General features: G+C 37.8%; 1 protein-coding gene across 1 annotated transcript; it reads right to left on the bottom strand.

The window, feature by feature from the left end:
• Positions 1-10,306: 10,306 nt before the first annotated feature.
• Positions 10,307-17,299, bottom strand: LOC100371465 (alpha-tocopherol transfer protein-like). Its single transcript, XM_006817700.3, has 5 exons — positions 16,933-17,299; positions 15,043-15,418; positions 14,660-14,856; positions 13,585-13,695; positions 10,307-11,339 (listed from the first exon to the last, which is right to left on the bottom strand). The coding sequence occupies exons 2-5, from the start codon at positions 15,410-15,412 to the stop codon at positions 11,079-11,081; spliced, it is 939 nt and encodes a 312-aa protein (XP_006817763.2). The 5' UTR covers positions 15,413-15,418; positions 16,933-17,299; the 3' UTR covers positions 10,307-11,078.
• Between the last annotated feature and the right edge of the window lie 1,351 nt (positions 17,300-18,650).

The following is an 18,650-nucleotide window of genomic DNA, read 5'->3' on the forward strand; positions in this document are numbered from 1 at the left end:
CACCTGTTTGTCAAATCAATCTTTGTTATTTCTTGTTTATTAAACTGTTACGTCTGTAAAAAGGCGCTAACTCAATTAATGTTTCCCCTTACCCCATACCCATCGTATAACCACCCGCAGTCTCCGCAGTCTTCTTGACCTTCCTGAAGGACGGTTAATTTAAACATGTTGATAACACTCTCTCCCTCTCTTCAACCGAGACTTAAATAAATAGTATACATTCGACAGCTAATCATTCATAATCAAAACCTAACCAAGCTTGTCTTAGACATTCATCTAACGAACAAAATACATGGCCAGTGCGTGACAACGTGCGCAAAAAGTAAATAATAGCTTACTTGGAACCCACTTTCATTTGATACATCTCTTTCAATAGCCAAATTACACCAAATGGTAGCAAATATTAGTAAAGATCAAATGAATCGATCACATTGATATATTCCACCTCCTTCGAAGAATACCCCTTCATGATCAGAGGTTTAAGTTTAATTCTAATTTTATCTGTATAAAAATAATATCGTATTGGTAGATAATTCTGTCCCACAGGAATCTTCGAATACTGTAGTCATAAGTTCAGGTGTTTAATTGTAATAATTTAGCTTGCAGAGGATGCCATCGAATGATTCCTACAAGTGGAAGAAATAACGTAAATTATTCACAAAGGGACACTACATGGTTATTTAACTATGTCGATGACGCCATTTTAAAGCAATTCCTAATTCTAAATAAATGTAATATATTCATATAACAATAACATATTGTTAATCCCTGATATGGCTTTTAATTCGGCACCAAAACGCCGGGGTGGCAAGGTTGGTATACAAATAACAAATACATGCATATATGAAGTGCATATATAATGAAATGAGTGACAACATGCGACATCTGAAGATCCTTGGCGGTGTTATTAAGTTCTCAGTTACATATTGTCTAGCATCGGGTTAATGGGTAAATTGCGTTGTTGTAATTATTATTCGGCACGTTTAACAAATTAACATGGGTCTGAAGTGGTGATTGGCGTGTCAATTGGAAGAAAAGAACCAAGTTGCCCCCCAAAACAACTGGAGACTTCTCGAAGGTTGTATCAAAGATGAAGACACCCCCTTACCGGGCTCCTTTTAGAAAGCAAAGAAAAACGCCGACGGCCCCAGCTTTCCGGTTGTGGTGATTTAGTCGTCGATATTTGCTTGCCATCTCAATTGGTCGTATCCCATCTGTATGGATTCTTAATGAGTTCAGTTTAGACAAACCTCGAGCACTTGAGACCGCTGCGTGAAACGTAAACTGACGCCAATGCTCACAAAGATGCAGGCACCTATTGAAGATAAGGTGAATAGTTAGTTTAGAGAGCTGTGATACAAAACTGAATTGAAATGAAGCAGTATTGTAACGACGTCTGGTTATGTTCTATTCGTGTACTCCCCGTGGTTATGGTCTAGGAAAGACGATAACAATACAAGAACGCTCTCAGGAATGGTAAGAATGAGTATTGTTTGTCCACTAGTCGTGTTACAGCGGACAGCAGCGCATGTTACACCGAGAATATCGGTAACTACAGTTATGAATGTATCTTCAAAATCTGACGGCAAATACGTCTTGATTTCAGTGTATATACAGTGATAATGTCTTATTCAAATATATATGAGTATTATTCCAGTCAAAAATGATGCTGTGCTGAAAAAAACAACAAAAAACAGTTTTGAATATTTTTATACAAGAATTACCTGGAAGATTATTACCATAAACACGGTAATATTAGCCATATTTAATACGACTCCTGGGACATCAATTTTCCAATACTTAGTATGCAATAGCAACCTGTCATGTTAGAAACGCCATGGGATTCAGGGAGCTATCATAAAATGATTGAAAGTTGAAAGTCCTCACACTCTCACTCTAACAGTTCATTAAATATTGTATATTAATGTATATAGGCTGTAACCAGAGACAATCAACCCAAGTGTGTCATAACGGTGCAATGACAGCAAATCCGCTCATTAACACCACGGGGGAACTGCGTTTTGCATCACGAGACAAGACGGTAATAGTAAAATAGATAATATGAAGATTGAAAACTAGTCTTCAATTGACAGATATGATCGAAAATTGTATTAATTGATTTCAACCATGTGTTCATATAACGATATCACCTAATCGTACGTTAAATCACAAAAAAACGTGGAAATTCAGTACCCTGCGTAATTTTTCCTATGTGTGAATATTGATAAAGACGAGAACATTTATACACGTGTCTTGGTTTGGAGACTTAGCGTAATTTACCATTTGTTCCAAAACCACGTGTATACAGGTATAAACCTGTTTGTTCCAATGTACCAGCATAATGTGGAATTTTATTCTGAACTATCAGTCATAAGACGTTTTTATTTTCTGCATAGTACCGACAGTGTTGGCAATTATAACGTTGTCGTTCATATACATACAAAGCTTGGTATGCTCCTAAGTGAATATGACGGCTAAGGGGACGCCCTGGGTTGCCATCACGAGGATATACGATTACGTTAAAACACCACACCACAAGTACGTTACAGGATAAACACAGTTGGCTTTCGTTGTTTTTCTCATGGGAGAGCACTAAGGCCGGGTAGGTAGACCAAGCCCCGGTCACTGACATTTCTGTTAAAATTACCAGGTGACCAATCAAATAGGTAGGGTGAGACCGGGATCGCAGGTGTTTATCTTGTGTGGCTATGTTGAAACTGTATAAACGAAAAGAACAGACATGGAAGTAAAACATAGAATCGGACTAAAACGAGGAGGAAGTGAATGAAACGCACAATAGATCGTTGCTACATCGAGCATAGTCAATTTCATTCTAACGATCAACATTGTTGGTGTAACAAATTAAGTAATAAATCTACACTGGTGTATTTCATTTCATGCCATTATCATATGAAGGTCAAGGCGAAATATCACCTTCAAACAATCCAACACGTCGAGATTCCCACACCCACTCACTACATTAAAGCATAAGTTGACTCAATTTGAAGATAAAATAATACCGACTCGTCGGGTTCGTAAAAAGTTACTGTAGTTTTAGTACAAACATTGTATTGTATGGCAAACTTGTGATTGTGCATACATGACATACTGGGATGTTTCTTCTACAAAGAATGGTCAATACAAACACCAAACAAATTTGCGGACAGTGCATATGATGCGTTTCTACTTTAGACGTCAAAGTACTCTCACCGGTTACACGGTAAACATCCAAAACCTCATCATAATATTACGATCTTTCCACTTCATACTTTGACATAGCTTGGCCGAGCGTGCGATCTAGGGTTTACACCACTATAATACTATTGGTCGGAAGCAAATTACACACCCATGATTTTCTTAGTGAGCATGCAAGCGGAAAGTTTATTGTGAAACTACATAAAGACACATAAAGCGAGCCGCGTGGCTTGTTGCTAGCGGCGGACTTGTTAAGTTTATGTGGCGTCCGGGAAGAACGGGTCGGTGATCAGGTCGTAGTGGCACACGACTCCGCTTTTCAAGTGTGGAATGTTACCGTGTGTACCAAGGGTGGGTGGAATCCACCTTATATAGTGTTTAAAACAATTGAAGACGGAACATTTATTTTATTTTATTTAAAAAAAAAATACCCCACAAGGCGCCATAGGCTTATCCTTCCTTACGTTTTATTAAGTAACAAGAAAGGAACTCCACCTTTCCGAAAAAATGTCCAGAATTTCTAATGGTCCGGCGATGTTAACAACTCACCTACGCGTGTATGTCAAAGGTCGTCTACCAGCCGCTATCCGATTTCCCAACTTCAACGGGGGTGAATACCGTCTCGTTTCTGAAAATTGTCTTTGGTGAGAAAATTCGCACACATTTCGGCTGTTTTTATTGTGGTTTGATCAAACAGAAGTTTCATATCGATGAAGCCTATAACAATGTTCCACTTGTGGGGTCCTGGCGTCAATCTATGCGAGAGTGACAAAACGACGACAAACTTGAAATATTGTTACATTAAATCTTGAGACAGGAAGTATTGTGTAAAATGAGACGCGCCCTCTTTAAAACACAACACACTCATACACTGCATAAAACATTATTGTTATTGTCTAGTTGTGTTGTATTCTTATAGAGGTCGATGGACATTGCATGTGTATTTATGAATGACATTTTATGGACGTTTGCTAAGACTGAGAACTCCTGGTGGTACGCCCGCCGGGATGTTTACCTGTTTGTTTCGGGCTTGAACGGCGCAAATTTTACATTTACAGTAGTTTAATATATATATATTCATGTATACTCCAGTGCAGAATCTTGGACTGACAATGTACTGAAGTATATATATATATATATATATATATATATATATATATATATATATATATATATATATATATATATATATATATATATATATATATATATTTAAGGCGTAGGAAGGGACTGTAGTATTCATATGAATGGCCCATGTCATTTTACACTAGGTTGAATGATTTTGTGAACGAAGGTCTGCTTCAGAGTAGCTTAGTGTGCAATAGAGACATTTTACATGATAAATATATTTATTATGCAAATAACATATCATGGCACTATCGAAACATGGCACTATGCCAAGATATTAGATACAACTAACAATCCAAACACAAAAAAGTATATTTTCAGGCCAAAATTCTGCACCGGAGTATAAATTCGATTCTTGTAAAAAAGAAGCAATTGTATATCGGACATGTATATCGTTTGTTCGATCGCCAGATACAGTTTACTAGGGGTGATTACAAAACTTATTTTGTAAGGAACCCGTTAAAGTATTTGTTAGAAGCAAGCAGTGAACGCGACACATCGACAGTATACAGACTGTTACGTACACTGAGAGTACGACATGTACAATGTGGATACTATAGCTCAATAGACTACACACAGTAGTGGATTGCCTGCATTCCATTAAAAAACTTGTGTATCTATTTTGCGCATTGACAAAATCGTTGAAAATTGACTTTAGAAAGTCATAACGACAAATAATGGTTAAATCATTTTTTGTGTTCGAGGAGAAAGCGCTTTTGACACAAGAGCTTCAGGACATTTTCGGTAATTATTCCATGCGACTGGTTCGGGTAACTGAACCATAGTTTTTGAATTATGTTCCATGCATTTTGCCATTTTTTTACTTCAAAATTCTACCAGTAGATGGTTTAATGCCATGGAGAAATCACAAACACATTGTTCAGGTAGCCTCTTTTTATTTGATCGTTGTCACTTTATTTGAAGAAACATTTCACCGAGCAAAACACCAAGATGTTGTTACAGGAGTGCTTTCAAATGTTCCTCGTTAGACACGCCATCCTTAAAACTATTGTTAGATGACGTCACGGGTAACTATGGGTTGCATTACTGCATTAGCAGATATTTCCATTCCTGTATTGACGGAGTTGAACTGGGGTCAACATTCACATGGCGGCGAAGCGAGATTAATCATACGCTCCAGACAAAGCAGTGAATAACGGCCAAAGCCAAGTCTGTATAATACAACAGATTGTTACTAAGTTGCCATAGAAACGCGGACACAACAGTCATAGCCTTGGTTTTAATTGAGAATAAACGAGAAGATATAGTGTTATTTAGATGTAATTAGAAGACGAGAATATCACATGTAGATGATATGTGGTGATGGTACGCGACAGCCCCCCCCCCCCCTCCAACCAGTACATTGAGATTTAGTATCACGTGACATGATAGTGCATCTCACGTGGTCATGTACTTGGATTTTCTCGTTTTCAAATTTTACCATATTACCAAATTGAATTTGGATAATTTCATTATTCAGAATTGTTATGTCGACACATCGCCATGGTTACCGCCATACTCGTCGCCACCACCATCCTCAGTGAGGTAAGCATTTGAGTATACCAAGTACCTCACACGATTTTCTGTCTCGAAATTTAGGACAGGCGTGAGTGATTTCAATTGGTCAAGAATGTTCAGCACCGTGTCCGTTTCCCAATGCCCAGACCATACCAGTACACAACTACGAGCAGTCAGAAGTGTGGGTCCAGTTTACACAGCTTCTGGAACTTGAATAGACGGTGTTGTAACGAATTGTCTGCATCGAACACAATCGAACAAATACAAAAGTACAATTAGTTGTTAAATTAAGTCCGATGACGACAACTACTACAAATCTTTCTACTGTTATAAAATAAAATGTCCCCAGTGCACGTCATATCTGATACAAGACACAGGTGGACATATTCATATTTACATAGAAATACACCGTGTTTGCATGTTTCTAAGGAGGAATTTCGTGACTGTCACATCCCTTGATTTATTAATTCCGCATATCTGATCATTATATAGGATAACTCGGCAATGATTAATGTTTTTCAACCTAAAAAGAGGCATTTTAACGAGATTTTACCCTCAAATTACCAAATAATACGGAGGCAGTTTACACCTGATTCACTGCCGCATCAAACAATGGAGATAATAGTTGGATCACGAAAAGCACAATACAAACACTTACTTCATTTGAAATAATGCTAAATTAGAGGTTATCGCTGAATAAATGTCAAATTAACGGGGAAATTGTCTCTTTTATTGTAATTTAATTGCTAAAAAACGAAGACAAAAGATAGTTTGCTTGAGAAAATGTCATATGCGTGGTAGAGATCGGTACATGTATTTCCATGACAACCGTGTATCGTGACCACTTCCGAACAGTGACCATTATCAGGACACAGCGCCCGCTGCGGTATTTGTCCGGATCTATGGTGCCACAAGGTCACGCATGAACTTCACGTCTCTCAGACGCAAGGTAGAACAACTCCAAATAATAAATCACATTTTAAGTCGTTATAATATAAAATATCGACTTATTTTCATCTCGCTGTCCAAGTTGATGTTATTGTTCAAAATTGTTGCAACACGAATAACATTATATGCACGACCGAAACCACACGGTAATCTCGTGTGATATAAATATATACTTTCACTAAAATTATTCATATTGCATTGGACATATCATGTGACCAGCGTTTATTGTTAATGTATACTCGCTAAACCTGGTGAGAAGTGGCATTGATTAATTCAAACAAAAATGTTCTGACTGTTTTTTTTGTTTTTTTTTACATACGCCACACTGTGTTTCTTCTTTTAGTTTGTGAGCAAGTTTTTTTGAACCAATTTATGTTTATTTATTTTTTTTACAACATTTTGATGTTAGTATAAATTATATAATCAATAGACATGATAAACGCGACATCGCCCTCACAGTTGGTTCGTTTGCATTATTAATTGTACCTACCATGTTTTTCAATTGTAATCGCCAGGGAACACAATTACATGACAGGCTAACAATTACATTTTTCTATACAGCCGAATCATATAGTTAATCTCGAATTAGACATTAACTTACTCAATATGGTTAATAGACAGTTTTACGACTCCCTCTGTGTGCAAATGTCGCAACTTTAAACGACGAAAATCCAGTTTGTTTGAATGTATAAAGAAATTCGGTGAATCGGAATTGTTTTTATTTTCATTCAAATTAGTCAACCAAGACATTTTGAAAGGGCAAACCTTTGTATTAATACCTCTATGATAATCCTACTACACAACAGAACGACTTGGTTGGGCAGTTAGGATAACCACAATTTATGAATGAGTAAACGTTTTGACAATGTTTATCAGTCGTGTTTCTCTATTTCTAATACTGCCACGACGTTTCTGTGTTGTATGTTTGAAGAGATCTGTCACCATCCTCACCCATAATACTGTGTTTGGATTTGGTATCGGTTAATAACATTCATTGCCAGTCTGACTTGTGAGAAATTACACGTAAAACGTAGGGATAATCTGTTAGGGATTTATTACGTTGAAATTCTTGTATGAGCGATAGACGGTTGAGGGCGAACTATACAGCAATTATGATACTTAACGCCCGTAGAGGGCGTATTTGACGATACAAACGGACAAACAACCCAATTTCTGTTGATGTAAATTGGAATTATAGAGTACCATCATCACGTGTCGACATTATTTTTCACAACATTAGAAAAACATTTCTTCTACATAGTATATATCAGTATAACATCAGTAAAAATATGCCACAAGTAGATGGTAGTTAGCAATCATAGTCTTGTAAGTGTTGACATTAGTATGATTTTGTAAGTGTTAACACTATGAATTTTTAAGTTTGATTCATAATATAATAACAGTTGGATACACGAACTTGGATTTCAACCATCAAAATTGATGATACAAATTCGATGGCATGGTGGCATTGTGGATATACATATTCCGCACCACAGTGAACATTGTAGATCGTGCGATCCTTTAGCGAGTGACCTCTGATTCACAGACACGTCTTTTCCTCAGTGTCTGTCTGATACTACGCACGGACATCTCAGTGTTTTTGAATGTTTTAATTATTAATAACTAATTACAGAATGATTATTTTTGAAATAGGTGTTATTTGCTTTCCAGTTCCGCTAATTGTAGACAGCCCTGTGACTCCCATTGGACCACACGTGCAAATTATAATTCACAGGCGAAATAGTTGAAAACATGTAGTCTAGGGCATATCGGACTTGCTCGTTTGAGATGCGCCCTCTGTAGATGGCGACAACCCAACACACGCCTGACGGGTCCGTGGTACATCGTGGCCATTTCACAATGTAATCTCATCCTTACAATTAATTAAATACAAATTTAGTATATTAGTCTTATTTTTGACTCGTTGTTAAAAAAAACTCCGTACTGTGGTATTGGTGATATATGAATTGGGTGCCATGTGATCCGTGGTACATCGTGGCCATTCCAGGATGTAAACTCGTTCTTACAATAAATTAAATACAACATTAGTATATTAAGCCCATTTTGTATGATATTTCCATTGTGTGCATGCGACGGAAAACTTAATATATTGCCAAATATTTTGATTTCAATTATTTTCATGGGATACCAAATTTAGTATTTTTTGGCAAATTTGTAATTCATTATCAGTATCAGTGTGTTTAAATTTCCGCGAATTAACATTATGGCATTTTACGTCTGTCAAATATCGGCCAAATAAATACGTGGAATCATTAATTACTAAAGACCTGGCGAAGAATTAGAAATTACTCCAAATAAACAAATGTCCAATTCGGGAACAGAATAATAGTATAATTGGTTATTGATGAAATAAAAGGGCGCCACCAGACGGTCTGGCTTAGCAAGTGCGTCGTGTTTCTCTCATGAAGTTGACGCTGATTGTGCACAAAGGAAGCCGCTAATCCCGCCATTGGATGGCGGCACGTCGGGTATGTGGTGTTTACAAAGGACGTGGAGATGATCCGTGGTACATCGTGACCAATAATAAAACGATTGGTTGTCCAACTGTGGGCGTGTCTTTTATTTCTGCGCTAAATGTACAACACCAAAGTTCCGCCATTTATTTTTCATGGTTGTTCGACCATAGTCGTCTGCACCAGTATCACTATCACGAGTTTTAAGTTTGGTTTACTATGTTGGCCGCTCGACACCACCGCCTCTCTCTAGATAGTGACGCCCAACTCGGCGTCCAGGGGAAGAAATCTACTCACGACGCCACGCCACCTCGACACCTCTCCTTCCTTCCTTTTAAGATAACGAATAGTACGCCAGTCTGTCGTATCACAGGGAGCCCAGGAACTATAATCAACTGTAGTACGCGGTGTTTATGAGCGGGGGGAGGGGGGGGTTATCGGCTGGTATCGAGTGTAAGAAATAGACAAGGGATGAAGGCTCCAGCCAGCTCACATTTTTTAAACTCGAAAAAACAGACGAAAAGAATAAAAAATAAAATCTAAAAAAAATACCAGGTTGAAGAATATTAGTTGCTCCTTCAAATTTTGCCAAAGCCTTGCCTACAAATTACCGATATCTGCAGAATAAATCAAGAAAACTACACAAATTGACTCCATTTAGGAATTCCTAACGGTTTGCCCGAACGCACGGCAAAGTTTGGAGGCGTGGCCTGTAGCATTTGGCAACAACCAATCACAAGACTGGTTACGAACCAGTTGAGCAAGGCTAACCGAGTCGTGACCTCGATGTGGTTACACTGATAATTACACCATGGCAGATACACCGATCGTCACATAGCGATAAATTATGAATAAAAGCCGGACACCACGTTATAAGTGTCCATAGAATAGAGGTTGAACAAAACAGTTATATTCGTGGGTTGATCGTTCAGTCTATTTAGAAATAAAACATGGCACACACACGACTTGTTCTAAAGTGACATACTTGTTCCTTGTCAACCCACAGGCGTAGACGAATAGATTATAACACAAACTCAATGAAATGAATTTCATGTTAGAAGCAAATTGCTATATTTATTGTAGAAGACCAATTATAATGAGAAAGTGATATTTCAAACTACGGAAACATATGGTCCGTATTTCCTTGCATTTTTACAACGTGATTTTATTGTATCTCCTGATTCACAAAAACAAGACAAAAATATAATAATAATAACAGAGTAAAACTGTAATATTCACATACAACTATTGGTTAAAGAGTCAAAAACTACACCCTATAAAATAAAACATATCTAATATAAACTTACGTTTTTACTGAATGCTTAAATGAATAGAAAGACTTTGAATGTCAAAAAGGAAATCATTCCAAGTATTGAAATCGTAATATATGACTGCCTGGTTACTGAATATACGATGACCGAACTATTTTCGCACAAAACACGGGTCAAACATCCATGCATATGCGGATGTTTTTTGAGTTATTAGTTTCTACTTAGTTCGGTTATCTATGTTAACAGTATCATATAGTTATAATATATGCGCTTAAAGTTGTTATGAATTATCAGGAAATTATGATTAATAATATTTATTTTGTATGAAATAATGCTTTAACATATTTATCAAATGGAAATAGTTAAATAATTGTTGAATAATTCGTAACCATAGCAACCCATATCCAATACAAATTGAAAAAAACATTTCAGTTTCAGAATAAGATATTGATATAAATATATTCATTTTGGGGAAATCCGGCGATGTATTCCTTGTGAGAGTCATAAGTGACATTAACGTGGGTTATGAACAACATGAATATAATTATGTATCCAATTTCTTATAGGTTCCTGCAAGTCCAGCCATAGTGTCGGCATCATCTACGCTCTTCTTGGTCAGCTCTGTCTCTTTTATACCATACGCTTCCATGGAAACAAACAACTCTTCTTTGCTCAACAAATCATCTGTCCAGTTCCGCACTATCGATTCAAGACTGTCCCTGTGCGATCCTCCGTACTCAGTTGGAAGGATGTGGGATGGCAGTTGTTCGTGAAGTTGAGTCAAATCGCTACTATGGACATGAAACTGAAAACAATAGCAAGGAGGTCAGCACAAATGTCAAATATTTGTATTATTAATCATAACTGTATCGACAATATAAGGCTGTAACGACTAACTCGTTGACTCTGCGATTTGTCAGTGACATTACGTAAAGTATTCGCTCGATAACAACCTTTCATAGCGTCGTCTGTATAGAATTCAATGGTAGAATGCCAGGAAGTTCTTAATTTCAATTGACAAAACTAAACATTTGACGAGAACAAAGTCAGCGGTTTTAACAACTTACTTTTTTGAAACAAATGTGCCAATGAATTGAATATTCCAATGATGATTATTTTTAGTAAGTCTATGCAGATGGGTAATTTCCACTCTGCTTTGAAACGTTCCAATATTGTTCCATTTTTTTTAATTGACTGATAGAAGTAACTTTAGCAATTATAAGCTTATTTGTTTGTTGTCTTTTTTAACGCATTATTTTTTAATAAGTATAACATTCTAAGTCCGAGGAACAACGTAGTTTTATTACGGGCAGACTTACTGTCAATAAGCTAGTAAGGTATACTTTTATGCTTTTTTTTTCATTCGTAACGCCTTATAAGATAGTCACCAAGTTGATTCTATTGATCTTGATTTTTCTAAAGCGTTTTTGACTTGTTCGTTCTTAGTCTGTTTTGCATAAAATATCTTTTTATGAAATCAATAGAAATTTGTTAGTCTGGTTTCAATCATAAATATTAATAACAACAAGGAGTTATTTTAAATAGTGGCAATGCGTCTGTTTTAAGTGGAATTACGTCTGAAGTCCCACATAGTTCACAACTTGTTGTTTTACTGTACATTAATGTATGTAAATGATCTAGCCAGCAGTGTTTTGCAATATATCAATGTGTGCAGATGACGCTAAGATATTCAAATCAATTCATACTATGATCAATTTCCAAGAAGATTTACGTTGTATTCGAATACAGTGATTCATATGACAATTCAATTTATAAATCTCGCAAAATGTACATTGCTATACGTAATCTAGGCGTTTTATTGTCTATTTCGTTAGACTTTGGTGACCATGTTAACAAATGCGTTAAGAAAGCTTATAGAATGCTAGGATTTCTTAAGCGTGCATGCAGACAGCGTGACAGGCGACAGGCTATGCTACACCTTCAAAGTAGGGGTTCTCGTGCAGACTGAATAACAACGAGATCGTATCCTCGGGGGCGGAGCTACGTCACGGACGTTCTACGTTGCTAAGACGCGCACCACTGTACCACGTATTTCTATCCTCGGGGGCGGAGCTACGTCACAGACGTTCTACGTTGCTAAGACGCGCATCACTGTACCACGTAATTCTATGGGCTTTGTGCGCGCTGCTGTGGAACGCCGGTGGAGCCGGTGAAAACTCGAGAAAACAACACAAACTCAACTTTGAAGTAATCCTGAACAACCAAATTCATATATGTTACACACGTAGGGCTAATCTTGTTACACTGTTCAGGGGACTCTCATCAACTATCGCAAAGTACCGTTTTCTGCGAGTTTTTGGTCCTTGTTTTCACCGCGAGGGTTGCCAGGCGGTAGAAAATGCCCGGATGTCCGCCCCCGATGATACGATAACAATAATAAACTCAAGAGGGCGCTACGCAATGTAAATCACAGCAACTCAAAATATCGAAGCCTATGGAATGTCTATAATAGGAAAGTCTGTTACGGATAGATTTGTTGTGTATATCGTTTGTTAGAAGCAACCTCGAGTCTTGCTCTCAAGTGTGTCCCCTTCTCGTCTTTTTCTTATTCTGATTTCTGATGAAAGGTTCAAATAAAGTTCATCAAATCCGTGTGCTTAAACTTGAAGAGAAATACTACATTATACAGTTCTACATCGCCTTGTTATCCTAGTAACACCTCACCTTTAGAAGACCACAGAAAAACGCTAGATGTACATTCCTTACATAAACCTCTCTTAAAATTTAAATTGTAGTTACAAAAGCCAACGTTATCTTTGACCTCTCGTTGGGCATCTTTTGTCTCGCATTCTCAAAAAGCCAATTTCGTTTGAGAAATCTCGCCCCATCCCGTAGCAGTCACTTCGTTGGTTGGTGCTCAGAATATGTGGTTTATGATATTTGAACCATAATCCTTTGCGAGTGGAAATGTTATTTTCTTATTAGTAATGTCCACTTCATGGGAGAATTATTGAATTAATATCACCGTTGTCTGTCTTCAAACGTAAAAGCAATATTAAAAAAATAGTTAATTAGAGCAAAGCACTTACCCGTTTCCTCATTTTCTCCTTTAAAAAGGGTTTTATCATGGCATACAAACCGTCAAATAAACCAGATTCGTTAACAACGTGAATCCCCTTTACTCTTAACGGTAAAGTGTCCTTCGAAGAAAAAAACACACACACAGTATTCGTTAAGTTTTATCACAATTATACTAGCAATATAATATGGATGATGTATTGAAAACTCAGTGTCCTGGTGATACGAAGTTCGTTAATGGGATATGATCTCGCGTGACAATTATTTCGTTCACGGGATATGACATGTTGTACTTATATCAGGGGGAAATTCTTCTCTCCGGGGTTCTCCACACGTGTCAGGGGGCAATCTCGTCTCGTCTCTATATCTCGTCCCCTTGAGGTACGGGATTGGGGAAGTCATTAAGCTTTACAGTCAAATAAGACACACACAACGAAATACGTTTCAACTCTCGTCTTAGTCGATCAGTCGAGCACTCTATAAGACACAGCGCCCTGGGGAAAAATCCCCAAGACTATCGCAAGGCTGACTCAAGACTAGCCCAAGACTGTGCTTAGACTCGCCCCAAGGCTCTCCAGGACTGGACTTCGACTGCGTCTATCGTGGAGTACCCAAGACCAACTCAAACTCTCTTTATTCATTTTCAAAACTCTAACCAATTACAAAACAGTAAAAAGACTCTAAGGCGTAACCTTCAATCATGAAGCCAATCACACTAAGTACTGAATACGTCATATCTTTTGATTAATCGTTTACTACATTAATAACCACGGATACCAACTGTCAGAAATCGTAGTCAGAATAGCGACGGTTATCTCGTAATTAGTTCCAAATCACTGAGCCAAGTTCCGTCCAAAACTTCAAATAGGCCTAAACGACGACAGACATAACACAGCAATTCGCTCGCAATCAGTTAATTAAGTCGACCAACAGATACGCGAAAACTAATTCATGACACTTACTTCGTTCGCGAGATATGTCAAATTATGTACTTACTTCGTTCATTTGAAATGTCATATTAGGTATGAATGATGTAATATTACGTACTTACGTCATCCATTATATATGACATCATATTGTACTTACCGCGTTCATGATAGGCGCTGTTCTTATTAGAAAGCGAGGCCCAAATTGTGTCATGTGGTGAAGTCCGAATCCTTCCATGTCGAATATATCCACGATTCCATTTATCTGAGTTTCTTCATTTCGAAGATGTAGATCACACATCATCATTTCTATTTTCGTTATATCCCATGCCGAATACTTCTTCACATCCCAGTTACCTAGTATGACGTAATGTTCACATATGCAAATATTAAAATATGAATTTCGAAATTGTACAAGTGCTGAAGCGGCAATATTGTTTATGATATCATATCTCTGGGTGCCAACAAGCTATACTGTTCAACTGAATATTAAGCAAGGTCGTGTCATAGCTTGTGTTTGTATCTGAACCTAATGATACTAACCTGGACGTTCAACAATCACTGATCTGCCTTCGTTATCACGTGACTCCAACATGACACATACCCCACTTTCTATCAACTCTTTCAAATCCGATGGCCTATAGTTGCTAAAAACCTCGGGTATACTCGTTCGCATTTTGCACCAGTTTTCCAACAACTTGCATGCCCTGTCAATATTAAACTTTCGCGCTCGTAAGAAACCCAGAAGAAAAACAGCATCAGTTGGACAGGTAATATCAGGGCGTGATCTGACCATCTCAAATAGTTTCTTTAAACCAATTGTACGTGATTCCTGGGTTTCATTAAGTTCTCTTCTGGCTTTCTCCTGTAGTTCGACGCTCAATTTACACTCATAAACAGGTGGTGTAGACATTTTAATCTGAAATTATAATTTGAAAATGATTATTTTCCAGTAATGAATCGAACAACTGAAATTTGTTAGAATGTATGTCCACTGCTTCTACACACCAGCCACGGATGGCGGAAGCGTTCTAAGGATATCGTTATATGGTTGTATGCCTAATATAGGTATCCATAGTTGTGTTCACGTTACACGAAGTACGGGCTAAGAAATAAGCTGATTTAGGCTTGACCCAATTGCATCCACGCACAGGGAGGGCCAGTCGTTAGCACGGGCTAAGGGGTGCCATTAGTCGGTGACCTTTGGTAAGCCGCTATTTACGGACGAAAAATGTATCGAGTTGCGTTCACGCACAGCTCCTTAGCACGGGCTAAGAGGTCAAATTCCTTAGCCCGAGCTAAGAAAACGTGCGTGAACGCTTAGCACGGGCTAAGGAATGCTAAGTACGGGTTAAATCTGATCCGAATTTAAGACGCGGTCTAGACCCTTAGCACGGGCTAACGAAGTATGCGCGAACGCTTAGCCCAGGGCTAAGCGCCCTCTGCGGCGACATTTGGGTGTGAAAATTGTCCCATGTTCGTGTAACGACACTAGCGCGCGTGTCATCCATTTTTCGTTCGTAAATAGCGGCTTACCAAAGGTCACCGACTAATGGCACCCCTTAGCCCGTGCTAACGACTGGCCCTCCCTGTGCGTGGACGCAATTGGGTCTAGCCGAAATGCAAATATGCTAGATAAGCCTAAATCAGCTTAAATCTTAGCCCGTACTTCGTGTAACGTGAACCATGGAGCTAAAAAGCTCCATGCGTGAACACAACTATTATACCTGACTGAGAGGGCTTTATTTACACGTATTGATTTTTTCTATATAAGCCAATTTGTGTCAAATTAGCACTTTTTTCTATATATAAAGTCTTAACTGCTGATGAGTGAGGTACTCAATGTACCTTACGAAACAGTACTGTAGAGTCAACTTTACTCATGTAGTCTCTGTCCACGTATGTATATATATACTTCCTGATAGTTTCCGTATAATAGCCATGTTTAACCCCGCTACAATTTCTGTATGCTGGACATAGTAGGGACACGAATAAAGTATTATACGACAATATATACATGTATATTCGAAAGTGAATAACGAGTTGTATATTTCCTCGCCTTAAATAAAAACTATTCAATTTTAGACTGAACGTTTTAACCTGTGCTGACTTCCAAGAAATCGTCGTTACCGACCTTGTTTACGATACAAGTGTAAAAAGTCATGGTAGTGAGATGATTGTCTTATGAGCGAGTCAACATTTAACATTTAAATATTTTCACTCATAGCCTGAGTTGGTTCAGCTTGTTCATTGCTCAACTAATATAAGCTACCAGTACGTAATTGCAATGGCTGATACATTGTGGCATCACTAGCTAGAGTGTAATAAAGGTCGCAGTGTGTACCAGAGGTCTGGTGGCATTCAAAGTCCACGATACGCTTATATGTTTCCGCTGATAGACGATAACACTTGTAGGAAAATAAAGTTGCTTACCAGTGATGTGTGCGGGATCGTATTTCACCGGCGAGACTCAAAAACACGTCAGTGATATCATAATACGGATAACATAAACACAGTGTACGTGACACCACAGTTGACCTTTGTGCGCATGCGTCGAGTTGTCCCAATTCATTGTGAATATAGGTAGTAGGTAGTATTCAGGGCTCGTACCACTAATTGCAACTCCATAGACGACCATGTTAACATATGACGAGATTGCTATATGAAAATGATGAACAAAGTTGAAAACATGGTTCAAAAATGGGAAATCAACATGCCAGTAATCAACCTAATGAAAACAAATAACATGTTGGCCAGCTCAAACTCTTACAAATCTCAAGTAAACAAGATTAGAACATTCAAATACACACAGAATAAACCCATAGGTACACATCCGATAAGTAGTAAACAAAAGACCACATGCTGGTCTCACCTTTGACCCAGATGATCACACCCTCAAACAGGGAGCACCTGAGGAAAAAAATATTTAAACAATTTCATTGTTTTTTACAAGGCATTTAAATTGGCTACGAGCAGCCATTGGCAATAGAGCTAAACACAACCACAATGAAAGAGACAATAATGTCTGTACATTTCGGTCATGCAATGACCCTTCGCCGGTCAGTTGTATCTGAATAGGTCGTTGTCCTCATCGAAATATATTCATCAGTGTACGGTTTACAGCATTGTTGTACTTCAGTTGGGTTATCACAGCGACTCCACGTTGTTCTGAATCTAGGACACGGCGAATGCATTATCTCTCTAATGTAGGGATTTCCACGTGAAAATGTCAATTATGGGGTGTCCCGAGGTGAAGAATTAAATGATTTTTGCTCACCGGGGAAGTCAATGCACGGTAGTGGAAATGTTTCCACCACACGCTGTACACTGTCACAATATGCGTAGTGACATATATTGCATGTTATAGTGATGTGTATTTCTATAAAGAGAGTCGGGGGGGGAGAGCTGGTGCAGGTTACAGAATAAATTAAGAGCATTTTAAATGTTAACAGGAAATGTAAAGAAAAATTAAAAAAACATGTTTTTCACAATCAATTACAAATACTTAATTACATTTTACGAAATTGTGCATTATTGACAAAACTGAATCGGTAGACCTCGAATTACGTATAAACACTACTTTTATTACGGTTATTACAGTCTCTTTCTAAGATCCGGAACTCGTTTTATTTTTAGTGTAGATTGTTCGATACGTCACCAACTCCAATGAATAGGTTCGTTTGCACCCCTTACATGAGAGCGTGAGACGTTTTGTATGTTGACTTTAACATTGCTAGGTGTAACAACTAATCCTAATCAGATTTCACAAATAAACTTGGCTATGATATTTTGTGAAACTCCATTTACCAATATTGCATACAACTGCATATCTTAATACTACCAACAATATTGGAAAATTGACCCTGCAGATGTCAACCATTTCAAACAGCATGACTTTCATTTAATATCCCACCCATAAATATATTGCTATTATCGTTTCGTAACATTTACCTTGAAACACCATGTAGTAAGGTTGTTCTGAGGAGAAAAGGAATTACATTACATATGTGACCATACGACTTCACAAATATGAACTATTTTAACTATATTATTTGGTACATAGTGAATTAATCGCATCATTTTTAATATTCGGGGTAGAGTAAACTTCTCAGCAAAATTTTCTTAGGCCATTTCAACGGGGCTGAAATAAA

This window comes from Saccoglossus kowalevskii, chromosome 10 (assembly GCF_978046115.1).
Source record: "Saccoglossus kowalevskii chromosome 10, keSacKowa6.1, whole genome shotgun sequence".
Classification (NCBI taxonomy): domain Eukaryota; kingdom Metazoa; phylum Hemichordata; class Enteropneusta; family Harrimaniidae; genus Saccoglossus; species Saccoglossus kowalevskii.

What these genes read in the sequence shown, in the direction of transcription:
- LOC100371465 (XM_006817700.3), bottom strand. Translation starts at nt 15,412, where the DNA reads ATGTCTACACCACCTGTTTATGAGTGTAAATTGAGCGTCGAACTACAG. An exon ending in AGTGATTGTTGAACGTCCAG is followed by an intron (nt 14,857 to 15,042) that starts GTTAGTATCATT and finishes ACGTCATACTAG; the next exon opens with GTAACTGGGATGTGAAGAAG. An exon ending in CAGCGCCTATCATGAACGCG is followed by an intron (nt 13,696 to 14,659) that starts GTAAGTACAATA and finishes TTTTCTTCGAAG; the next exon opens with GACACTTTACCGTTAAGAGT.